Below are 23,657 nucleotides of genomic sequence, written 5' to 3'. Positions count from 1 at the left end.
GACACTGCTGCTCTGGCTCTGTGGCTCACGCTTGGAGGAGCAAGGCTCAAAAGCAGAGATTGTCAAACTTGGCTGCACGTTAAATCACCTGAGGACATTTAAAAAATACCGATGCATGGGTCCCACCTCCAGAGATTAATTGGTCTGGGGTGTGTCCTGGGTGTCAGGAATTTATACATCTCCCCAGGTGATTCTCAGGTGTAGCCAAGGTTGTGAACCACTGCTCAGTCTGAAGGATCTGAATTGTTTTCATTAGTTCACATCCAAGAGGGAAGTACCTATCTTCAAAGTGACGTCCTCTGTGTGTGTTTTTAATTATTACTGTTTTCTCTTTTTCTTTGTATCTCACGTTTTGAAAGAGTCCCTCTACCAAACAAAATATGTTTAAACAATTTTGTTTGTTTTTCTATTTTTAAATCAAATCAAACCACATACAGCTGTCAATTCGACTTCCTGATCAGCGTGAGCTAACTGGTGTTGCCACACTCAGTTGGCATAAGCTCCAGAAAGGCCCAAAGCAGCGTCCCTCACATGCTTTCCATGGGCAGATATGTGATTTCCTGTTGACTTTTTGAAATGTTGAAAATAGTTCACTGGTCTCCAGTTGCTTCATTTGTGGGCCCAGGTCAGAGTCCAGTGATTACATGATCGGAGAACTCCTCAGATTGTGCTGGTTTGGGGGCATTCATGTGTAGGAGGAAATCTTGCCAACTGCCCCTCCAGCAGAGTTCTTCACAGTTCTCTGTTTCAGTAATTATCCATTAACTGCAGTATCTGTTGGCTGCCTTTCCCATGAACAAGCAAACATTCCCCTTAATCCCATCTAGCCTCATGACTTGATAGACATGAGAGGTAAGAGTTTGTGATAGGTAAAGAGTGTGAAGGTTAAGATCTCAGAGAAAGCTTCTGAGAAGAGCTGCCTTGGTTGGGATTTGAATAATGGTAGCAAGTCTCCAGCTGGAGAAGAGGGGAAGCAGCATTCCAACAAAGAGAAAATACTCTGTGCAAAGACTGCTGGTACAAGAGAACTGGCTGGCTGGAGGGCTTTTGTGATGATGGAGTGGGATGGTGATGGAGGGAGGTTGGTGGGAGGTGGTGGTGGTGGATGAATTGGGAGACGGTGATTGACATATATACACCAATATGTATAAAATGGATAACTAATAAGAACCTGCTGTATAAAAAATTAAATTCAATTAAAAAAAAGAAATAACATAGAGGATGTAATATTTTCATTTGCTTCAGTTTAAATATTGTTTGCAACTCAAAGTGACAACTAACATCATAGTATTGTGTAGTAAACCCCACTGCTTTGAGCTTTTTATGAACCTGGAGAAAGAATCTCTTGTCTGTGGCATCTATGTCTCTGATTTCACTTGAGATAACTTTTGGTCAAAAATGCTGCTTTGGGGCTTCCCTGGTGGCACAGTGGTTGAGAGTCCGCCTGCCAATGCAGGCGACATGGGTTCTTGACCCAGTCCGGGAAGATCCCACATGCTGCGGAGCAGCTAGGCCGTGAGCCATGGCCGCTGAGCTTGCACGTCCGGAGCCTCTGCTCCGCAACGGGAGAGGCCACAACAGGGAGAGGCCCGCGTACCACCAAAAAAAAAAAAAAAAAAAATGCTGCTTTGGAGAAATACCATGAAATATAGGATCTTATCTTTATCAATGTTACCTTCCATTTTTCTAAGAAGATGAGAATTTCTTTTATATGTTTGCCGAATGCTACGTATAATATAAAATTCTGCTTTAAATAAATACATTCTTCATTTTCAGATCTAGAAAGAGAAAAACAAGAGAGAGAGAGAAAGAAAGCTACTGATGTGCAAAATTGGGAAGGGTATTGGATGCCCCTGTAATCTTCAGCCTGGAGTCAGGGAAGTCTGTCCTTCCTTCCTTCCTTCCTTCCTTTCTATCTCTCTTTCTTTCTTTGCTCTCTCTACCTTTCTTTTTCTCCCTTCTTTCTTTCTTTCTTTCTCTCCCTCTTTCTCTCTCTCTCTCTCTTTCTCTCTCTCCCTCTCTCCCTCTCTCCCTCTCTCCCTCTCTCCCTCTCTCCCTCCCTCCCTCTCTCTCCCTCTCCTTCTCCTTCTCCCTCTCCCTCTCCCTCTCTCTCTCTCTCTCTCTCTCTCTCTCTCTGTCTTTCTCTCTTTCTTCTTTAAGAGTAACATCTGATGTATATTTTAGGAACAATATATTCCATACTCTGGCAGTGAGGTTGAAGGCTAAGTGCGGGGGGTGGGGGAGAGATTTGGCAAGGGAAATAATCCTCATTAAGCTATTGAAAAAGTATGATGATGTATGAAGAAGAACCTGAACTAAGAGAATGTTAGGTGTTCTAGAAAAAATGGAAAATCTTATGATTATTTTTAATTTCCAGTAGGAATTAGATGATGGAAGAGTTAGCGAATTGGTACATATTGACTCTAGTGATTACTGAACTTTAGTGTGAAACCGAATCACCTGGAGGGCTTGTTGAAACTCTAATTGTTGGACCACACCAACAGAGTTTCTGCTTCTGTAGGTTTGGGTGGGGCCTGAAAGTTTGCAAAAGAATGCAAGAATGGAGCAACAGAGAAACCCAAAGAAACAACTAGAAGACAAGTAGCAAGTTGATAGAACTTAAACCCAGCCATATCAATAATTAAAATAATGACTAAACATATCAGTTACAAGGCAGAGATCCAGCAGACTGGGTTTTACCGAACACAGTCATCTACTTCCAATAGATGTATTTAAAAATAAGAACATGCATAGGTATAAAGGCAAAGGATAGAGCAAGATACATCATCCAACAGTAAGCATAGGAAAGCTGGATGACTATATTAGAATCAAGAGGGCAGAAGTAGAACCAATGGATGATGGCTGCAGGGAAGCCAGTTTTAGCTCTATGGAGCACAGAGGTTTCCACCACTATCACTGGCCAGCAGTGGAAGGGGCTGCCTTGTAATTACAACACGTGTCCCTGGAAATATGCAAACAGGCCAGTCTAGGAGGAGAAAGAGCATTCTTGCATGGAGAATTGGATTAGATGATCTCCTTTGGTCTCCTTTCTGGAGCTAAGATTTCATCATTGTTTATTTTCTACAATAATTGTAAATTATTACAATTGTAAAAAACGTAAATTGCGGGTAAGTGTTCATTTTATAATACTTAGAATATTTTTAAATGCCCAGAAGAAGACAAGTCATTTGATCCTTCCAGCCAGGAATATCTATGGCTAACATTTGGTACAGAGGCTCAGTCAATCTTTTTAATACACAGATTTATTTCAATTTTGGTAAAGTGGGTTCATAACAGCTGCACTGTATAGCAACTGCTGTTTTTTTTTTTAAGTTTATACTGTATCTTTCTATGTCATAACATATTTTTGTAAAACAGGAGAGTGAAAGCATATTCAACCCAGGGGGAGAAAAAGCATTTCGAGACTAGTTGTATAAATTCAAGAAAACAGAGAAGTATTTCAAGTAAGATCTCCCTGCAATGACACCACTGCACTTTTACTATCTCAAGAGACCTTTGGGATTTGGGTGGTGATTACATGTGCAGGAAGAGCCAGGAAAAGGAGAGAGTGACTGATCTTTAGTTTGGGTGATTGGTGACTAGGACCAGGAGAGAGGAATGGGTTAGAGTCATGTTAATTCTGGCCCTGTTGAGTTTGAGTTGCCCGAGGGTCACTGCCTGGCCTGGGACCATTTCTCAGGCTAATTTTGTCTCTTTCCTTTAACCTGTTTGCCTTTCCTTTTTAAAGGCATCACCGCTCTACCCTGCACACTCCTTGCATACTCGTTATTGTGCGTACTCCCTGGTTTTTACTAGTAAAAAACTTAAGGAGGCAGATCTTATTTTAAGAAGTTAATTGCTGATCATTACAGTTAAATACATTATAAAGATAATGGAATTTTTTAGTTTTATGTGACCCACATCCCTCCTGATCTGCTAATTGGAAGTCCTCTTTGAATTCTGCCCTCTGCTTTTATTCCTAAGAATGGAACCAGCAACACTCCCCCCACCCCCCCCACCCCCCACCACAGCCCCGCACCAGTCCCTTCTTTGGTGAAGGAGACATTGTCCCCTCCCTCTGTAGAGAAGCCACCCTTGCAGACCCAAGAAGCAGCTCAGGTTGAATGATAGGTGGCTCTTGGCATCTCTAAGGTGACACTTTTCACTAAGTGAATGATCCATTTGGGACAGCCTCCCAAGTGCCTTTTTATACCCAGGAAAGTGGTTTTGGGCAGCTGGAAAGAAGGGACTTGGACTTGTGGGGAGAGGCTTGGGCTAGAGTCACACTTCTGGAGGGTCACTGATAATTTTGTCCAAGACAGCATGTAGACTGAGAGATAAGGGACGTTTTCTAGCATCTCATATTGGATCCCAGATGTGTGAGCAGAAAGAATTATGAAACACAATGAGGTCCCTCCAAATAGAGAGGTATCATGAAAGTCCACAGAGGAGAGTTTTGAGGAAGGTGGCCACTGGGGTCACAAAGGAAGCAGACCACTCTTTGTTTAGGAAGTTTGGCTGTGATGGCAGAAGGAGATTGGGCATAGCTTTTAGGGGGAGAAGACTGATATGTGGGAGAAATGGCTGATTCTAGAGAAAGCTGTGGTAGAGAAAATAGAAAATGAGCCTGGAGTCCCTTGTAGTACCAGAAAGTAAGGAAGCGCTTAAAAGACAAAAGGAGGGGAGCAAGTCAAAGGGATGAGGGGCTAACTGGAAGAGCTCCCAGTGGCCAGAGCCAGAACAATTTGAGCAATAAAGTAAATCGTAGAGCATTGGATTATAGCCCAAAGGATAAAGTAAGTATCTGTGAGTATATGCCATACTGCTATAAATAAATGATTGAATACATTAATAAATGGAGAAGTAAATCTTTCTTACAAAAGAATTCCAAGTAATGTGTGGGTACTACCACCCCACATGAGTGGAGCATAAGTCCCTCCCTTCCTTGAAGGGAAAAACCATTAGACAAAGCCAGATGGGGACACCTGGCCTGAACTCCTCAAAACTGTCAAAGTCATAAAAAACCAGGAAAGACTGAGAAACTGTCACACAGTGCAGTGTGTGATATCCTGGATTGGCTCTTGGAGCAGAAAGAGGATATTAATGGAAATTAAAATAAGTCTAGAGTTTAGTTCATAGTAGTATACCAATGTGGATTTCTCAGTTTTGACAAATGACAGATGATACTATAAGATGTGAAAATGGGGAAACTGGCCAGGGAGGTATATGAGAATTCTTTGCAACTTTTCTGTAAATCTAAAATTATTCCAAAGTAAAAAGACTTTTTTTTTTTTTAAAGTGTGTGTTACCAAACGAAAGTTCATATGCCCAATTCACAGTGAGGCCAAACAAACCAAAATGTGGGAGTTTGGGGCAGAGAAAGGTTTATTGCAGGGCCAAGCAAGGAGAATAGGTGGCTCATGCTCAAACAAACAAAGAAACAAAACCCACACTCCCCAAAGGGTGTCGGCAAAGCATTTTTAAATGCCAGGTGAGGGCGGGGCGTCCCAGGGTAAGTGATCAGCTTGTGCACTGTTCTCTGATTTGTTTATGGTGGGGTGACAAGGTGGTGTCATAGGAGTTAACATTATCAATCCTTAGGCACCGGTAGGTCTGGGGGGTATGTGCTCGGGATCATCAAGTAGTTAATTTCTTTGTTTGGTGGTGGTTTTAGCATCTGAAAAACAACTCAGGAAATGTGCATCAGATACTGTTATTTAGGTAATTCAGAGAGGAGCTAAAGCAGAAGATATGGGGGAGGGGTCTGTCCCAGGAAGACCCCATAGGGTCCTGCTCAGTTACATGTTGGGGTGGGGTTGGGGGTTGGGGAAACTTGAGCTTGTTTGTAGGCTGAGAATAAATAAGTCAACTGGTATGGATGGGCAGGGGTATTGGGGCGGGGAAGGAAGAATGTTTTATCTATGTACAAACAGAAAAAGATAGGAAAAGTGTAGACCAGGAGTAGAGAAAAAGACATTTCAGTGAAGGAAGAGGTGATATTGGGCAGTAGTCTTTAAACATTTTTGCTTGTGTCCCCTCCAAAAGAATGTTGAAAAACTGGAAGTCTTTAGTCTCAAACCTATCAGCTGAATTGTATCAGAGAAAATTTCCATCTCATTTCATAATTCTGATATATAGCTGGATTGGTAAGGCAGGGCCTTGCTCCAGGTTGGTTACCTGGATATGTCAGATGAGGAGCCACCCATGAGTTTTTCCTGATTTGAGCTCAGGGACTGTCCTCCTACAAAGAACTGTTCCTCTGGGGCTTCAGACATATTTGCACCCTGGAGCAATGTACACTTAGAAGAGTGATTTGGAATGGGTGAGAGGCCTACTTTTCTTGATCAAGTAGGGAAAGGCAAGCGGAAGTGGGAGGAAAGCCTGAACCCTCGTTTCAGGAAAGAGGGCATTTGGGAATGAAGAACCAGGAAATACATTTGCTTCAAACCTCTGCCGTCATCCTTCTTGAGGACTTCCACATACACCTGATTTGAAGATCATGGTAGAGGACCTGAAAAGTGTGGCGTAAAGCTGGGGAAGAAGAGGACTTTCTCAGGAACAGCAAGGGGAGGACTGTTTTGTGTTGAGGTCATAGCTGAAGGGGGAGCTAGTTAATTTCCAGCGATGCTTATCCAGTTTTCCCTGCTATCTCTGCCCACCCGAGATGGCTCATCTTTTTTCCCCTCCTTTGTCTCCCCTCCCTTTTCCTGTGTCTGATTTATTTGTGACTGTCCAGTGGCACCTTGAGCACCCTTCTTTTGGTGAAGTGATTTTTGCAGTGTCCTCATTAAACAGCATCCCACTGAAATGAAGTAAAAATTCTTAGATTTGACCGACGTAACTTTTAGATCAAAAATGCCATTAAAGAGTAGTATCATTGAATGACTATTGTGGACCAAATGCATACATTGAATGAATATTTAACAGTTCTGATTAAGGCAACTTGTTTCAAAAAGTTTTTTTTTATTAAATTTAAAGTATGGTAGATTTTGCCTTCTATCTCCTAAATTAAAAAAATATATATAAACATACCTTTTAAAACATATGCCTGTTTATATTTTGCCAAATAAATGATGGAACACTTGAAAGATGATTCTGTTTTCACTCTTGGATAACAATATGTAGGGCACATTTGTGATTGTACTTAAGATATTGTTATATATGCCATCTGTTGTTGCCACTACATGTGTGCAAGTGTCATTTATAAAGCTCATTAATTTAAAGAGCTAATAAAAAGGCACTCTTGTGATTCAAGAACCCATTTCAGGTAGTAAAACAGTCTGTCCCACTCACCTTATAAATTCTGCCCTGTTTATTAAATTGTGTACCTTACTTTTTTGTTGTTAGCATACTTGGTCACTGTAGGCTTGGTGAATTCTGGAAATGTAGCACTGATTAGCATATTCTCACCATACTGAGAAACTTGTTATTTTGATATATAGATGATATTTTGCTGTCATGTAACATCTTTCCATTCATTTATTTTTATTTTTTAAGACTTATTTTGAATTGGCTTTATTAGGCAATTCATGAATAGGGCAGAATCCCATCTAGCAGCTAGAAGGGTATTCCCTCTTTCCATTATTTTCATTAGAAATTCTTCACTGTAGGGAATTCCCTGGCAGTCCAGGGGTTAGGACTCTGTGCTTTCGCTAGGTTCAGTCTTAAGATCCCACAAGCTGTGTGGCAGGGCCAAAAAAAAAAAAACCCCACAAAACTTCACTGTACTGGGCAATTACTAAGACAGTCCTAACATTTTAAAGGGGCAGTGAAGATTGACAGGTGATCGTACCCATTATTTGTAAGGTAAATTGGGTCCATTAGCTGGTCCAGTTTGAGTGCACCTTAGGGCCCAGGGATTTATCACCTGAAGTCTACAGAGCCTCAGGTCCTTCTTAGGTGAGCTGCAGGGGGATCATGAACATCAAAGTATAGCAGATGTCATGTGCATAGGTCTGTATCCTCGAATCTCATCAGTAAGGCAAAGAATTCTGGGCCCCCAAAAGGTTAAGAATGTCTTTTGTTCAGTTTCACTGCAGAACAAGACTGTGGGTTGGGTACAATGGTGTTTTCAAAACACTTGGAGATAATAACACCCACGTGTGTATTGCTGAACTTCTTCAGCCACATGGAGTATCCAATTCCAGAATAATTTCTCCTGCACTTTCCTCTAGTATTGTTAGATCTATTACAAATCGAGTGTAATCCCACATCTGTTTCAAATTACTCTCACTAATTTATGTTACAAATGATCTTGAGAGCCCTGGGAATCTCAGGTGTAATCCCAATGTGCTGTTGATTTCATATTTCCGTGTGTGTAAATATTTGGGGTATTCTTTCATTTCCTCATCTTCAGTGGAACAGCACAATTAACACAGTTCACAGGGGAAAAATGTAATTTTAATATAAGTGATGTTATATTTCTAGCCAGTGATAAATGGAAATTTTGTGAGTAAATGCTATTATGCAATATTGTTTCTGCTTACTTATATGTCTGATATCAATTTAAAGGATAAATATCATAGTTGGTATTTAGAACAAGAGAAAGATGGGGGAAAATGGCAAGCAAAAAATTTTGGGGGGCTTCCCTGGTGGCGCAGTGGTTGAGACTCCTCCTGCCGATGCAGGGGACACGGGTTCGTGCCCTGGTCCGGGAAGATCCCACATGCCGCAGAGCGGCTGGGCCCGTGAGCCATGGCCGCTGAGTCTGCGCATCCGGAGCCTGTGCTCCTCAACGGGAGAGGCCACAACAGTGAGAGGCCCGCGTACCGCAAAAAAAAAAAAAAAAAAAAATTTTGGAGAGTAGACTTTTGCCTAAATTTATGCTTTGTTTCCTTCAAGGTTTGTCATTCTTCTATTGCAAAAGAATACACGTGTGCAGTGGTATTTTATTGTCTGATAGAGATTTCTTATGAATGAAAATAAATGCTGTCCAACCATGACACTTAAAATGACTGAGGGATTATAAACCAATACTGAATCAAAGAGCTCACTTTTATCTTTTAAGTATGCGTGATCTAAGCAAGTCGTTCTCACATGTAAGCAGACAAGTATTAGCTAGAGAATTTGTTGAAGTGCATATCCCTGAGACCTCTCCCTACAAAGATTTTGATTCACGAGTTCTGGAGTCTGTGGTTTTAACACATGACACAGGTGATTTGATATTTTACCAAAGCTGATCTTGGTGCTAAGATTCTACACAGGAATAGCTATAATATAATAATATTACTTTTAATATAAGAGAAGCCATGATGATTGTGGAGAGCTGGAGGAGACATGGAAGTATCAACAAATGACATGGAATAAGTTTGCACCCTCAAATTATTAAAAACCCCAAAGAGTTTTTGTATGTGTGTGTTTTATCTATTGACACTTGCTGTATTAAAAATTAAAATTGAGATATTTAAAATATTAAATTCTTTAAAATAATAAACCCATTACCTGTTAACTTAAATAATATTTTTATTTGGAAAAAAAAACTATTTCCAAAATAAAAAATTTAGAAAGAGGAGTGGCATTATTTTACATTTATGCAAATCTCTTTACTGTCCAAACTAAAGAAGACAGCCAGATTCTCATCTGCTTCTGTGTTCAATCTGTTGCAATGTTATTTTGGTTGAAATATATGAAGAAGATGCAGCCTCACAGAAAATGGAGGAGTATTTTAATACCTTTTTTGATATTATATCAAAACTCTACAAGTCATAGTTTCTTAAAGGTTAGTTGCAATGTGGAATTTGAAATCATATCATTGAACTTTTTTTTGATATATTAAAATCCATTGGTCTGTCCTGCACTTTCAATGGATCTTTTACCCGTGCACGATTTTAAAAAAATTTATTTAATTAATTTATTTATGGCTGTGTTGGGTCTTTGTTGCTGTGCGTGGGCTTTCTGTAGTTGTGGTGCGCAGGGGCTACTCTTTCATTGTGGCGCACAGGCTTCTCATTGTGGTGGCTTCTCTTGTTGTGGAGCATGGGCTCTAGGTGTGCGGGCTTCAGTAGTTGTGGCATGTGGGCTCAGTAGTTGTGGCTCATGGGCTCTAGAGCGCAGGCTTGGTAGTTGTGGCGCACGGGCTTAGTTGCTCCGCGGCATGTGGAATCTTCTCAGACCACAGCTCAATCACGTGTCCCCTGCACTGACAGGCGGATTCTTAACCACTGCGCCACCAGGGATGCCCCACAATTTTGTACTGTTTAGAAAATTGTGGTCACTGAGTTACGCAGGTCTTCTTTTTTTAAAATTTAATTAATTAATTTAGTTTTGGTTGCATTGGGTCTTCGTTGCTCTGCATGGGCTTTTTCTAGTTGTGGCGAGCAGGGGCTGCTCTGTTGTGGTGTGCTGGCTTCTCACTGTGGTGGCGTCTCTTGTTGCGGAGCACAGGGTCTAGGCGTGTGGGCTTCAGTAGTTGTGGCTCACAGGCTTAGTCAGTAGTTGTGGCTCACGGGCTCTAGAGCGTGGGCTCAGTAGTTGTTGCTCGCGGGCTTTAGAGTGCAGGCTCAGTAGTTGCGGCGCACGGGCTTAGTTGCTCCGTGGCATGTCTGATCTTTGTGGACCAGGGCTGGAACCCGTGTCCCCTGCCTTGGCAGGCAGATTCTTAACCACTGTGCCACCAGGGAAGTCCGTACACAGGTCTTCTAAAACCACATTCATTACTGTCCTTACCTCATCGGGAAAGTCTTTAAGTATTGGGAAGCTGACAGGCTCGCAGTGGCAGATGTCATTTTCCAAAATGCTTGAAAACTCAAATTTTATCATTGGCAATAAATACTGTCAGTTGTTTTCCTTGAAGAAACAGACTCACTTTGTTCATTTTTGAGAAAATGATTACCAAATACCCAAGTCAGAATAACCACAGTTCGTCAATTGTTCCTCACTTGTTCTTTCAATTTTTTTCATGGACTACCATTTCTTTAGAAATGGTAGTCCATGAAAAAAACAGCTATTTCAGCTTGCAACTCAATTATACAAGTGCTTTTCTTCTAGACAACCACTGTACTTCACTCTGCAGCAGCAGAGTGCTTCATGTGGACTTCCCATTTTGTCACAAAGAACATTAAAATGACCTGTACTCAAGGGTCAAGATTTAAGAAAAGTAGTAATTCTTACTGCTAGCTTCGTTAAGGACATGTGTAAAGAAAACTGACCTTTTTTTCTTTTTTAAACTGCTAATGAGTGAAGAGCCACTGCCTTGATTAATGCTAAGGTGCCAGCAGTTTCCCCACAATTGCTTTTGCACCATCAGTGCAAATGTCAGCACAGTGAAAAAGACAAATAATGTCTTTGTGTTATTCTAAAAATAGCTTGACCTCTGAGAAGGTCCTGGGGACTCCCAGGAGACCACGAATCACACTTTGAGACCCACCATAGAGATGCTTTGGGCCTTCCACCCGCCAGCCCCCACCTCTCAGCTTTGCAGTTTTTGTGCAGATGTCAACATGTCCATCCATGGCTCCTTAGCAGTACAGTGTGGAGTATCTCTTTGTGAGATGGTGTCACTGTCATGATTCTAGGTAGAATGGGGAGTCCACGGGGCCGGCATTCACTCCATTTAGAGCTTGCAGCTCCTACAGTGTGCTGCTGGTCCGCATGAGACGCTGAAGCCCAACCTCAACGACGTTTTTCCCTGCTTAGCTTTAGGCACAGTTTAAATTTAAATGCCTTCCCTGGCCCCCTTAGTAGGACACGGTTTCGTTTGTACTTACAGTGTTTAATATATTGTTGGCTTGCATCCTCAGTCATTTTCTAAAAATTTGTCAGTTCCTTAATTACTTCTTCAAGTACCATCTGAGTTGCTGTTTCCTTTTAATCTGAATGTTGTCCAATAAAAGAAAGGGCGTTTTTTTTTTTTAAAAAAGACGGCGCTTTGTACATATTTGTTTCAATGTAACGAAATCAAAACTGAAAGCTAACAAAGTCAAACAAGTGTGCGTTAGTTGCACATTTCCTGACTGCAAGCATTGGCACGATCAAACGTAGCGAACGTGTTTTACTGCTGTGGTTTTATTCCTTGTTCACTTCAGCCTCTTGGGACCCAGTATTCAACAAATATTCAAATTGGGGCTGGAGTTCTGACCGCCCGGGTACTGCGTGTTCCGGCAGTGTGTGTTTGTACATTGTTAAAACCTGACAAGAGAGCGGTAGCCAGGAGCCTGCAGGCGGGGCTGCGCCGCGGTCGAGCCAGCTGGGCTGCGTCGGCGCTCGGGCTCTGCGCCCCCGCCCGGCGCAGCCTCGGGCTGGGCCGGTGGAGCGCCGTGCCCTTTTAAGGAGGCGGACCGTACCACCAGAACTTTGTTGAAGGGGGTGTCCAGGCGAACTCGGACAACTTTAACAGAGCCGAAGGACGATTTCCTTTACCTTCTGACGCGGGCCGGAGTTCTAGTGCTGCTTGGCGAAAGCTGTGCGTTGGTGGGCTTTGCGCGAAGGGAGCCCTTCGGTTTCCCTTCTCCGGAATCGCCCGGAGGGATCTCACTCGGTCTGAATTCAGACGCGAAGCTCCCCGGGCCAGTCCAGAGTGTAGTTTGCCTGCAGAGGCCCCAGTGCCCGGATGTCCATCAGGATTAGCGCGAGCCAATACGCTCGGAGCCCGAGGCTGCGCTGAGGACGCCCGGGCTCGGGAGCAGGTAGTCCGGTAAAATCGGGTAGTCGCGCTGGGGAATCGTCCCCGCCCGGCCCCGGCAAATGGTGAGCGCGGCGCTGGCAGAAGGGCCGCGGGTTGAAGGCTCTGATGGACAGGAGACCTTGAGCTCTATAAACTGAATTATGGCAGCCCAGTCAAGGTAAGGCAGGCACCGAGAGAAACTTTTAAAATATGTTAGTGGCTAGGAGAATTGAAGGTTGCAAGGGAAGGGTCGGGGTGCTGCGAAGAGGACGAGCAGGAAGCAGCTTTGTCATTGCTTTCTCATCATTCCTGATGCTGTGGTTCTTTATTTATGTCAGATAAAAAACAGTTTGGAGAACATACTAGACAATTTCTGCAGAGAGGAGGGGGTTGAGTTAAAGTTAAGATTAAAGTTAAATTTCTCTTCTCTTCCAAAAATAATTATTTTCAGAAAAATAAAGTTGATTTAACTTGTCTGCCTTTGCCCAAATTGTCCTTTAGTTTCTTTGTGCACCTCCTTCTGGTTCTCCTGATTTTTTTTTCCCCTTTCCGCTAATGCCTTGAGCAGAATTTTAGAAATCGATTAATGTGAAACAGTTCGCCTTGGGGGAGGTGGTTGAGAATTTGCCTGGTAAGTGACTGGAAATTTTACTGCCAGAATGTACGATTGCACATAAAACGGCACAGCTTGCGTGAATCTGCTGAGTAGGCAAAGACCAGGAATGTATCGGGGTTGGTGAAGGGGAGAGGATAATGAACTGCAGTTGCTGTCAGAGGAACGCTATTGTAAGAACCTCCAGCCCTGACTTTCCATGGTTTGTTACTTTTTTTGTAATGAGGCTTTAAGAGTGATGACAAGGCATTAGTGATTTTTATGAAATTCAAACTGTTGTGTATGATTTCATTTTAGTTGTGACAGCAGTTGGTGCTAAAGGAAGCCTACAATTTAGATATACATTCTTTTTAAACTTTCAGTTTTACTGGAAAGTACTTTGGTGTCGCATTTAAATTAATGAGAGCTCCTCAAGTTGCTTTTTGATGTAATATAGTGATTTGGGGGAACTCTTACAAGGCTAAACACATTTCAGGTCTGAAGACCCAAATAGGTCACTCAAAGAAATAGATGCTTTAAGCTTAAAGTTTGGGCTTGATGAGACTTTGAAATTTTTTCCTAAGAGATAGAAGTTTCTAGGAAGAAAAAGAACTTCACTATATAGAGCACCTCTATGTGCTTTGTATATTTAATCCTCTAGACTCAGTGGTTTATCCCCTGCCCCCATTTTATTGGCTGTTCTAAGAGAGACGTTCTTAACTTGAGGCCATGTAGTAGGAAAACTTGGATGACAAACAAAAGTTGCATCTTTATTTATGCTAACCTTGACTGAAATTTAACTGCCAAAAGGGTCCATGGCATCAAAACCTTAGATTAAGACGCTGTGATCTAAGAAATTAAATGGTATCTAACAGAGCTCAATAATAGAAAGCTGGGATTTGAACTCAGATGTGAGTGATTTCAGTGTCTGAACCCTTAAATTAATTAAGAATAAAATGAGGTAATAGCTAAATTGGACACTGCTGTGTGCCAGGCACAGCAACTGTAATTGGATTACCTCTTTGACTCTTCTCAGTTGCTTAAATAGGTAAGTACTTGTATTTTTTCACATTTGTTCAGGAAACTGAGGCTCAGCCATTCTGTTTCTTGCTTGAGGTCACGCAGGTAGAGCAGTGCCTGCCTGACTTCTGAGCTGCCCTGCAGCATTTCCTTACTTCCAGGCTGCCTCTTTAATGCTGAGATGAGGTGTTGAAAGGGAGCTGCAAAGCCTCAGTCTAAATGCGCAAAAAGCAATTTCTGCTAAAAGTACTTTGCTACAAGATGTAAAAATCCGAGTTATCAGTATGGTAGTTCAATTTGCTAGTAATTGAAATAGGAGGACTGTGCATATTCTGCTTTTCTGCCTGGCCTTCAGATGTGCCCTTGAACTAGGAACAAAGCCACGATGTCTTTTTTTTTTAAATTTTTTTGGCCTCACTGCATGGCACCTGGGAACTTAGCTCCCCGACCAGGGATTGAACCTGCGCCCCCTGCATTGGAAGTGCAGAGTCTTAATGAGTGAACTGCCAGGGAAGTCCCCAAGGCCATGCTGTCTTGCTATTTTCTTAGTCTGCATCATGGGAGTATATCTCTCAAGTGGTAAATGTGCATTTTTTCACTTATAGCTGGAATGTGGTCCAAACTCACTTAGACATTGTGTTTGTGGGAGAATAGGTACTCTTTGAGATCCCCAGAGAGAATATATGGAGAAAATTGCAGGTATTTTTGGATTTCAGGAAACCCCAAAGCTGGGCCACTCTGCCTGAGTAGTGCTAAGAGAAACGCAGCCATCATCTGTGATGTATAATCTGGGGTAGTAAAATCTTGCCCATGTGTCAGCATCTGTTTGCTTTTGAAACAATTTAGATTCTTGGACTCATTGGAGCTGAATATTCATAGCATTTATAGCTCAGTTCTAACCATTGTGCACTGTTTAAATAATTAGGTGGTAGGATTTTTTTGTTTGTTTTTGAGTAGAAGAGATAGATGGAAACTTAGACGAAACTGAATTTTGTAGCACTGATGGTGAATAAATGAGCTGACCATGGCACTATTCTCTTATTATTTGTTATTGTTATAAGGTAATAGTCTTCACTTGATGTTGATGGATGGTGCATGACTAATTTTTCATGTGTATTTCTTCTCTCTAGTCAGCTCCTTAAGACATTGTCTCACATTTTTAGTATTCCTTGCATAGGCTAGAAGTACTTTGAATGAGGGAGGGACTGCTTAAATCTCTAGGCTTGTGAATTTCCATAAATTGAGGTTGCATATTCCTCTCCATTTTAAAACCTAAAAGTAGGAAATTGATTATTTTGTTTTGCTTTGTGGTTGATTTCTTCTGCTAGATATGGAAGACATTTATTGAATGAAAGGTCAATTCCCTAAGTTATAAAAATTAGATTTTGGGTCAGTATTTTGAGAACATTAAATATCTGCTTTGCCTTTTCAGAATTGTGGAGAAAGGCCGTCATTTAGAAGTGCAACATCAGTTAAAGCAGGGCATATTCTATGCCTCCCCTCTCAGATCAGTGTGTGCTTCCTTTGGAATCTATAAGCACAACAGATACATTGACTAGGCTTCCTTGCTTTAAGGTGAAATAGTTATAGTTCATGGCTTTAGTTTCCAAATTCTGATCTAAAGCACTTGGAGACGGTGCTTTTATAGGAGTATACAGCCTGGCACACCCTCTTTTGAGGACTGGTAAACCTATGATGGGTAGGGGTGGGCATGGAATCCCATCAGTTTGTAGATCTGTCCTTTTCTATGAGGATTAGCTTGCCTTATATTGAGGAGTGTGGATGGATAAAAGAGAAAGGAGGGCTTTGGTTCTCCATCTCTGCTAACCCCTTCATTGAAGCAATCCCTGAATTTTAGAAAGGAATACCTACATCTCTTCAACTACCGTCAGGGATTAACCGGTTTTAAATGCACCTTGTGCTACTGGAGAAGCCCTGGCCCACCTCCCCCCAGGGTGTGTGTGTGTGTAGCAGGGGGAGGGTGCATGAATGAGAGTTGGGGGAGTTGAACTTGCTTCTTTAGAAGAGTAGCTTCTGGTGGCTGAGCACGTCTCAAAAGCTCTTTCACACAAACTGCAGAAGGAAATTAAGTTTAGGTAACTCTCCCACAGGTTTTTGTTTGTTTGTTTGAATTTGACTAAAGTTAATGATGTTTAAAAAAAAATAATAGAGGAAAGTTAGATTGTTCCCAAGATTATTATGAAGCCGGTTTTTGGTGGATCTCTTACTCTGGTGGGGGAAATTTTCCACGGCAAAAAGCAATGCTCTTAAACTGGTATGGAACCAGTTTTGCTCCGTCCTCTGTCCCCACCCCCAGTTTATGAGCTTTGTAAAGATTACCTTGGAAGAAAATTCATGAAAGCAAAAAAGCTCTGATTTAATATGAGCAAATATCAAAGAAGAATGCTTGATGTTTTGGAAAGTGCAGTTCAAGGAAGTGATTTCAAGAGGGAAATAATTTATGCAGTATTTTGACCCAGTGAATGTCTTCATTTTTTCCCTTAAGACACCATTGTAAACTGTGTCCTTGACAGAAGAGGTTTCTTAAATGATTTCCTTCTAGTTCATCCTGAGAGCCCCGCTGAGCTTCCTGACTCAGACTAGAGGTTCTTCCATGATGAAAATGGAGGGAGGATTGAGCCATTTTTTTCATTCAGCTGGTTTATGGGGATCTTCTTTGGCAAAAAAAATAAAAAAAATTAACACAAGTGGTCTCTCAAGAGAGTTAGGGGATTCTATACTATACCATGAAAAAGTATTCAATAACTGGTTCTATACTGTTTTGAAAATGGAATTTAGTGAATGCTACACCTAAGCAACTTAAATGTCAAATATGCTAATTATCTTAATCATGGATAAGAGAGAAATCTCTCTCATCTGGGCACTGTCACTTATTTGTTTTGAGCATCCAAATCTATGTATTACTTAATAGCTGTAAAATGGAGGAATTATAAAGCTGGTTTGCTTCATTACAGCTTTGAGGTATAACATACAACTTGATTGCTTCTAATATATAAACTTAGTTTTCTGTTAGCAAATTTCTCTACTTTGTTTGCTTTCCAAGATAGGAAAATAAACATTTCCAAAATCTGTCTTCTGAAAGGGCAAGTCCTGTATGTGAGATGTGGTGAGAAGGACTACAGGTGACAGTGTATTCTGACTTTACTTCTGTACTACTTGGAAATACAGCCTGCACCTTTAGGACAATGTTTCTTGGCTCAGAAGTACAAACATAGCAAGCTTGGGTATCATAATCTCTTTGTTGTGGTTCAGTTACATTTTATTGATATGGGGTGGGTGCATAACTTTTACAGCTTAAATGATTACCTGTCCTTTTTACTTAAGTTAGAAAAAAATTGAAAGCTACAGTTGTAGTATTTTAGCTCTGCTTCTGATTGTTCTTCATGCATTTTAATATGAACATAACCTGTATTCATTTGCTCAAAATAATACAGCAACTAGAATGCAAAGTAATGTCTTGCTCAAATATATATGTACCAGATGAAGTTCAGCTTTAGGCCTCTGGTGGAGGGGGGGGGGAGAATAAGATTTATAACTTTTGGTGTTAATGCCCTTGGAGACCCAAAAGTAAAAATTAACTTTAATAAACATCCCAGTGCTGACTTTTTGTGTCTTGGCAGTGATCAGTGTTGAGAATCCTGCTCCTGTGCAAACTTTTCCCTTTTCCTATCTATCCGCAGTGAGTTAAAGCTTAACCTGATGGCCACAAAGCCAGCAGACTTAATATCCTGAAAGCCTTTTTCAATGGTGAACGTCTGTTGTTTTCTTGCATTGGTTTATTGGCTTCGTTTTTAATTTAACCAGATTGGACTCCTATCAGGTTCTTAAAGCAGTAATTTGATGTCAGATTTAATATATTAAGAGGAAATCCCAATAGTCACGTCTTGTCAAAAGGAGCTGAAGCAAACAGAAGGAGAAATATATTGTATTTCTATTGACAGCTCAATTGTCTTTATTTTGGTATTAGGTATTGTATTTCCAGAGGGCACCCATAGTTCGACCACATTCTAAAAGTACCAAGGATTGTTCTTCCTCCACAGTGGCTCATGTGATGATGAATGCTTGGAGACCTGCGGGCCACATGATCCTTTGTTTGGGTGGGCTGGGGAGAGTTAAGGATGTGACTCCTGAGTCACTGGTTCGCCTTTATTTTACCCAAAAGGATCTTGCCTTTCTTTTCAGTATTGCTTACAGCTCGATTGGCAATTAAACAAATAAAAGTGAAGGAATATTTTAGGGGCAGTGTGTTTATATTAAGCTCAAAGTTCTCAAACTGGATTAGACACAAGAAACAACATGAGTGCTTCTTAACATGCAGATTCTGCTCTCCCCTCCCCCCAGAGATTCCTTTTAGGCAGGTCCAGGGTGGAGCTTGGGTGGAGCCCTGCTGGGTCTGAGGCCAGAGGCCCACCTACCACACTTTGTGAAATGGGGTGTGTGTGAGGGAGATACAGTATCATATAAACTATGTCGTGTAATGCAGTTACATTTTGATTTAATATATATTCATATATACACACCCCCCCCCATTGAAATAGACAAGAGGTTGGTACAGAAGGTAGATATCTACCTCTATAAATTTATGTACTTATTATAAACTCTATTAGTTGAAATGTCCAAATGCACCTATATTTAAAAAATAAAAGGAAAAGGAAGGTACCAAGAAGTAATGTGCAATGTTTGATCCAGCAGCACTTTCCCAAAAATTGTTTCTTAAGGACCTGGATACTTAATTTACCCTTTTCTATCCGCTCTGGTCTCCCTCCCAAAACTACTAACTCACTCTTCAACATCCCCTCCGCCCCTATCCCCCATTCATCAGGTGGCAGTTGTTTTGTTTTGTTTTGTTTTTAATTTTTATTTATTTAATTTTGGCTGCATTGGGTCTTCGTTGCTGCGCACAGGCCTTCTCTAAGTTGCTGCAAGCGGGGGCCGTTGGGCTTCTCGTTGCGGTGGCTTCTCTTGTTTCGGAGCACGGGCTCTTAGGCTCCTGGGCCTCAGTAGCTGTGGCATGCAGGCCCAGCAGTTGCAGCACGCTGGCTCAGTTGCTCTGTGGCATGTGGGATCTTCCCAGACTAGGGCTTGAACCCGTGTCCCCTGCACTGGCAGGAGGACTGCCAACCACTGCGCCACCAGGGAAGTCCCAGGTGGCAGTTGTTTTTGTTCCTAGAGAAAAATTATAACTGTGAATTGGTCAATTATATCCAAACTTTTGAAACTGAAATAAAAGTTTGGGGTTTTTTTCCTTTCTTTTAAAGAAGAGCATTGTCTAGGTGTACTGTCATTGAACAAATAATATGCAACAAAAATTTTAAAATGGGGCTCCTATGGGAAGTAAATGTTAAAATTATAGCAGAAGTCAGTTCCTGTAACAAAATTCAGGAAACACTTTCTGGTATGTGGGTGTTGTAACTTTTCAATTCTTGGAACTTTCCTTCAGGAAACTGTCCTGTCAAAAGCAGAGCAGTTGATAAAATATGAAGCACAATTCACAAACTCTGTTGTGCAGTGTAATTAAATTTTGATTTGGGGCATATGTTTTTGTGGTGGTGATAGAGCTGAGACTGTCATGTGACTTTCATCGTGGGTAACGTGCATCTGGATAACTTGTTAAATGGCTTCTCTCCCTCTCCCCATTCTCTTTGCTTTAAAAATACAGGTGTACCTGATTTGCTCTGGATGTGAATTTATGGAAAATGGTATTTTTAAAATTTATGGAAAGTGGTATTTTAAAAATTAACCAGTTCCCATTATTTTGTATAAAAGTATGAAACTTGTTTCTTTTCCAGCTTTACAGAAATTACATATTTTTGTCTCATGATTGACAAACTAATATTTTACCTTAGACATTTACATTTCTAAGTAAGGTGGTCTACCTAGTCAGTTGGTAACTTAAGCTGCCAAAATGCTAATAAAAATTTGAGTCCATGATTTTAATTTTTTTCTTTAAAGGAAAATAACCTCTTACTGAGTTAATAGGACGTTTTATGTAAGTTTTTTTTTTTTTGGTTAAAAACATATTTATTGGTTCAAAGTTCTAGACAGTAAAACAATAGCTAAAGCTCTTGTTTTATGTTTTTTTCAAGTAACTTTGACCTAGCATTTACACTTCTAGGAATTATGTTTTTTTGTTAATCTTTTATAAGCTGTGTATCTCCCTTTCCCACTCAGTTCCCTCTTAGAGTTCAACCATACTTATGCTAGCTCTCCATTAAGAAAAAAAGAAAATCTGTGTAAATATAAACTTTGTACCAGATGGAGAAAATCAGGCAGCAACATTTACTAACATTAGGATAGTAAAAGGGTAGAATGAAACCCAGTATGTTACATTTGTTTCAAAATGGAGTTCTGCTACCTGAAGATGTTGGGAAGAATAAACAGTGGTCTGTGTCACTTGGTTTTAGTAAAATTCAGAGTAAACCAATTAAACTTAGTTTTTGTTTTTAAATTGGAACTATGCCCAGAAGGCAAAAAGCCCTAGATGGGAAGTTATAAAAGATTGAATATGATCATTTCTACCATATTGCTGATTGTGTAGGGGTTTTGTTTTAACCCTCATGACAGGGGCCTTTTCTTACAAACATCTTTGTATTTTTCTCATTTTAACAGTCATATTTTTCTAAGGATAAAGTGAAAATCATTAGATTTACTTCATGTGAGTTTAATTTGTAGGCTTTAAAAATCTTGACAGTTCTCATGATAAGCCTAGAATAAAACTTGGTTTCTATCTGACTTCACCCGTAATTCTGTGGTGAAACCCCTAAGGTATTAGTATTATCCATTATTTTAAAGAGCAAAGTAGAAGCTTCACCACTTTTGGTCTTTTGGTAGCTTGGTAAATTACTTTTTTTTTTTCTTTTTGCAAAGGGGGTGGGGCACGTTCACCAGATCTTTTCTCTCCCATGTTGTCACTTTACGCTTCTTCCCAGCCCAGCTGTTTTTGTTTGTTTTGTTTTCTTTTTTCGTTTTCTTTACAACTTTGAGGTATATTTTACATATTTTAAAAGTTGACCATTTCAGGTATACAGTTCAGTGATTTTTAGTTACTTTACTGATGCAAACATCACCATTAATCAATTTTAGAACATTTTATCCTCCCAGTAAGATCCCTCATTGCCCCATCCAACCATTAATCTACATTTTGGGTGTAAATTTGCCTTTTGTGGGTGTCTCACGTACACGGAATCTTGTAGTTTCTTGCATCTGGCTTTTTTCACTCACATAATTTTTTGAAGTTCATCTGTGGCATAGCATGTGTCAGTAGCTCTTTTTTTTTTTTTTTTTTTGCGGTACGCGGGCCTCTCACTGTTGTGGCCTCTCCCGTTGCGGAGCACAGCCTCCGGACGCGCAGGCTCAGCAGCCATGGCTCACGGGCCCAGCTGCTCCGCAGCATGTGGCACGAACCTGCGTCCCCTGCATCGGCAGGCAGACTCTCAACCACTGCACCACCAGGGAAGCCCAGCTCTGTCCTTTTAATTGATGAGTAATTAATTCTGTTGTCTGGATAGATAGACTTTTTTTCCAGTGTTTTGCCTTTTGGGGGGGTATTTGAATAATGCTGCTATGAACATTTGCATGCAGGTCTTTGTGTAGACTATGTTTTTCTTTTTCTTGGTTAGGTACACTATGAGTGGAATTGCTAGGTCTTATGACAGTTTTGTACTTATTAACCTTTTGAGAAACCACCAAACTGTTTTCTAAAATATATGCTCACCCATAGCCCATGTTTAAACCGATATAATTCATTCAATTTCTTGTGACTTATGTACTATTCTCACAGTCAGCTGGGCTGTGAAAGTAGTGGTTCTGAGATGTGATCAATTTTGCATTTGATTATTAGAAAATGTTTTAAATTTATATATGTCTTAAAAACACAACTCTTTTTTCCTATAAAGAAAATCCCTTTTGGTATTTTTAAAATTGATTGGGCTTTTTGATGAAGAAACTTATCAAGGAATGTTTAAAGAATACCAAATTTAAAGTATCAGTGCATGCTGTTGTCAAAATCGCAAAAGAAACTTCCAACCCACAACTTAAATATCACAAATATATTATTAAATATAACTCCTTTATTTCATAACTGCAAAATGGCCCTAGAAATTGTTAACTTCAATACACTTTATAATAAAAACATTCAGGCAGAAATTAGCTGTTTTCATTCACTACAGCCTCACATGCAAAGATATGTTATCTAAATGAAGCTTCTGGAAATTATCATTGAAACTTGGGTCCTGCCAGGGGAAGGTGGTGACCACGTGCCCTCAGTCGGTGGTGTGCTCCAACCTTCAGGAAAAGATACATCTATTTTACAAACATCATGAAATGCTGTGAAGTTATCTGTATGTGCATGTGTGATGGTAGTGATAGCGGATCATCTTTTCAGCACTCCACTGCCATTCTGTTTTTTAAAAAAAGGCTGTGAGGCCCTGGTTCACTGTCCACTGCACAGCTGCCTTGAATGAGTCTGCCCAGTGTGTCTTCTGCTTTGGATGACATGTTATCAGAATTCACTGCTTCTGAGTATTAATTTTTACCTACTTAAAGATTACGTATCAGTATTAATAGCTTTATGCCTGTGGCCAATTCACATGCGTGGACAGTGCTTTTAATATTGGTTCTCTGTATCCTGTATCGATGGAGCCTCACTGCTCGCTCAGAGCCAGCCGCAGCATGTGCAGGGCTCTGAGCTTCTTCAGACAGATCCGGGGTCTCCCTCCCCACAGGGAGACAGAAAACCAGCAAACAAGCTGGCAGCAACACAACGGCAGACTGTGTTAGGTACTATGACAAAAATCCAGCCGGGCCGGGGCGGAGAATAAGGGAGTGTGGGGAACTTGTTTTCACGTGCGCCATGAGGACGTTCGAGGAAGTTAACCTGAAATGGAGAAAACGCAAATCATGACAAGTTAGATTTAATTGTCCTTTCAGAATGTAATAAGTGATATTGGTGGGAAGGATGGCATTTTTAAACAGGGTAAATATGGTTTTAGGAAATAGCCATCATGTGGCAGTTTCTCAAAATAAAATTTTAATTGTCTTTGTGAATTCTACCAAAACTCAGCCCTATTTAAAAAAATTTTTTTTTTAATTTTCATGAAGGCAAAATGACTTCCATAACAACGTAACTTGAACTTTAAAAATAGAGACTATGTTTTCTAAAAGTTTGCTTTAATTGGTGCATAAATATAAACAAGTTAAACATGTGGGAAAGAAATTTGAGAGGACATTTTCCTTAGTTTGGAAGCCATCAAATAAAGGATGTGATAGAATTAGAGAAGTCCTAGCTCAGTGAAGACAGTCATAAAGGAATGAAGATTTAGACTGTTGCGGAGGGTTTTTAAGCCTGGCTATTTTAAAAGGTTAATCTACAAAGCATCTTTTTATACATGTGAAAGGCTGTTATGGGGAGTGGGGTGAAAGATG

The 23,657-nt window shown here is 40.6% G+C and overlaps 1 protein-coding gene across 4 annotated transcripts in view; it reads left to right on the top strand.

Annotated features, from left to right (window-relative positions):
- AFF1 (ALF transcription elongation factor 1) overlaps positions 1 to 23,657 on the top strand; it is a 206,804-nt gene that overhangs the window by 68,128 nt on the left and 115,019 nt on the right. For 2 of the 4 annotated variants that reach the window (XM_060012206.1, XM_060012205.1), the window contains exon 1: positions 12,466 to 12,779. The exons of the other annotated variants lie outside the window; for them this stretch is intronic. In XM_060012206.1, the coding sequence (XP_059868189.1) occupies positions 12,763 to 12,779 (17 nt within the window). In that variant the 5' untranslated portion in view covers positions 12,466 to 12,762. Of the gene's footprint in view, positions 1 to 12,465; positions 12,780 to 23,657 lie in introns of those variants that run through there. 4 annotated transcript variants of the gene reach the window in all.

Source organism: Delphinus delphis, chromosome 5 (assembly GCF_949987515.2).
Source record: "Delphinus delphis chromosome 5, mDelDel1.2, whole genome shotgun sequence".
Lineage (NCBI taxonomy): Eukaryota > Metazoa > Chordata > Mammalia > Artiodactyla > Delphinidae > Delphinus > Delphinus delphis.
This window is presented reverse-complemented; position numbering and strand designations above follow the sequence as displayed.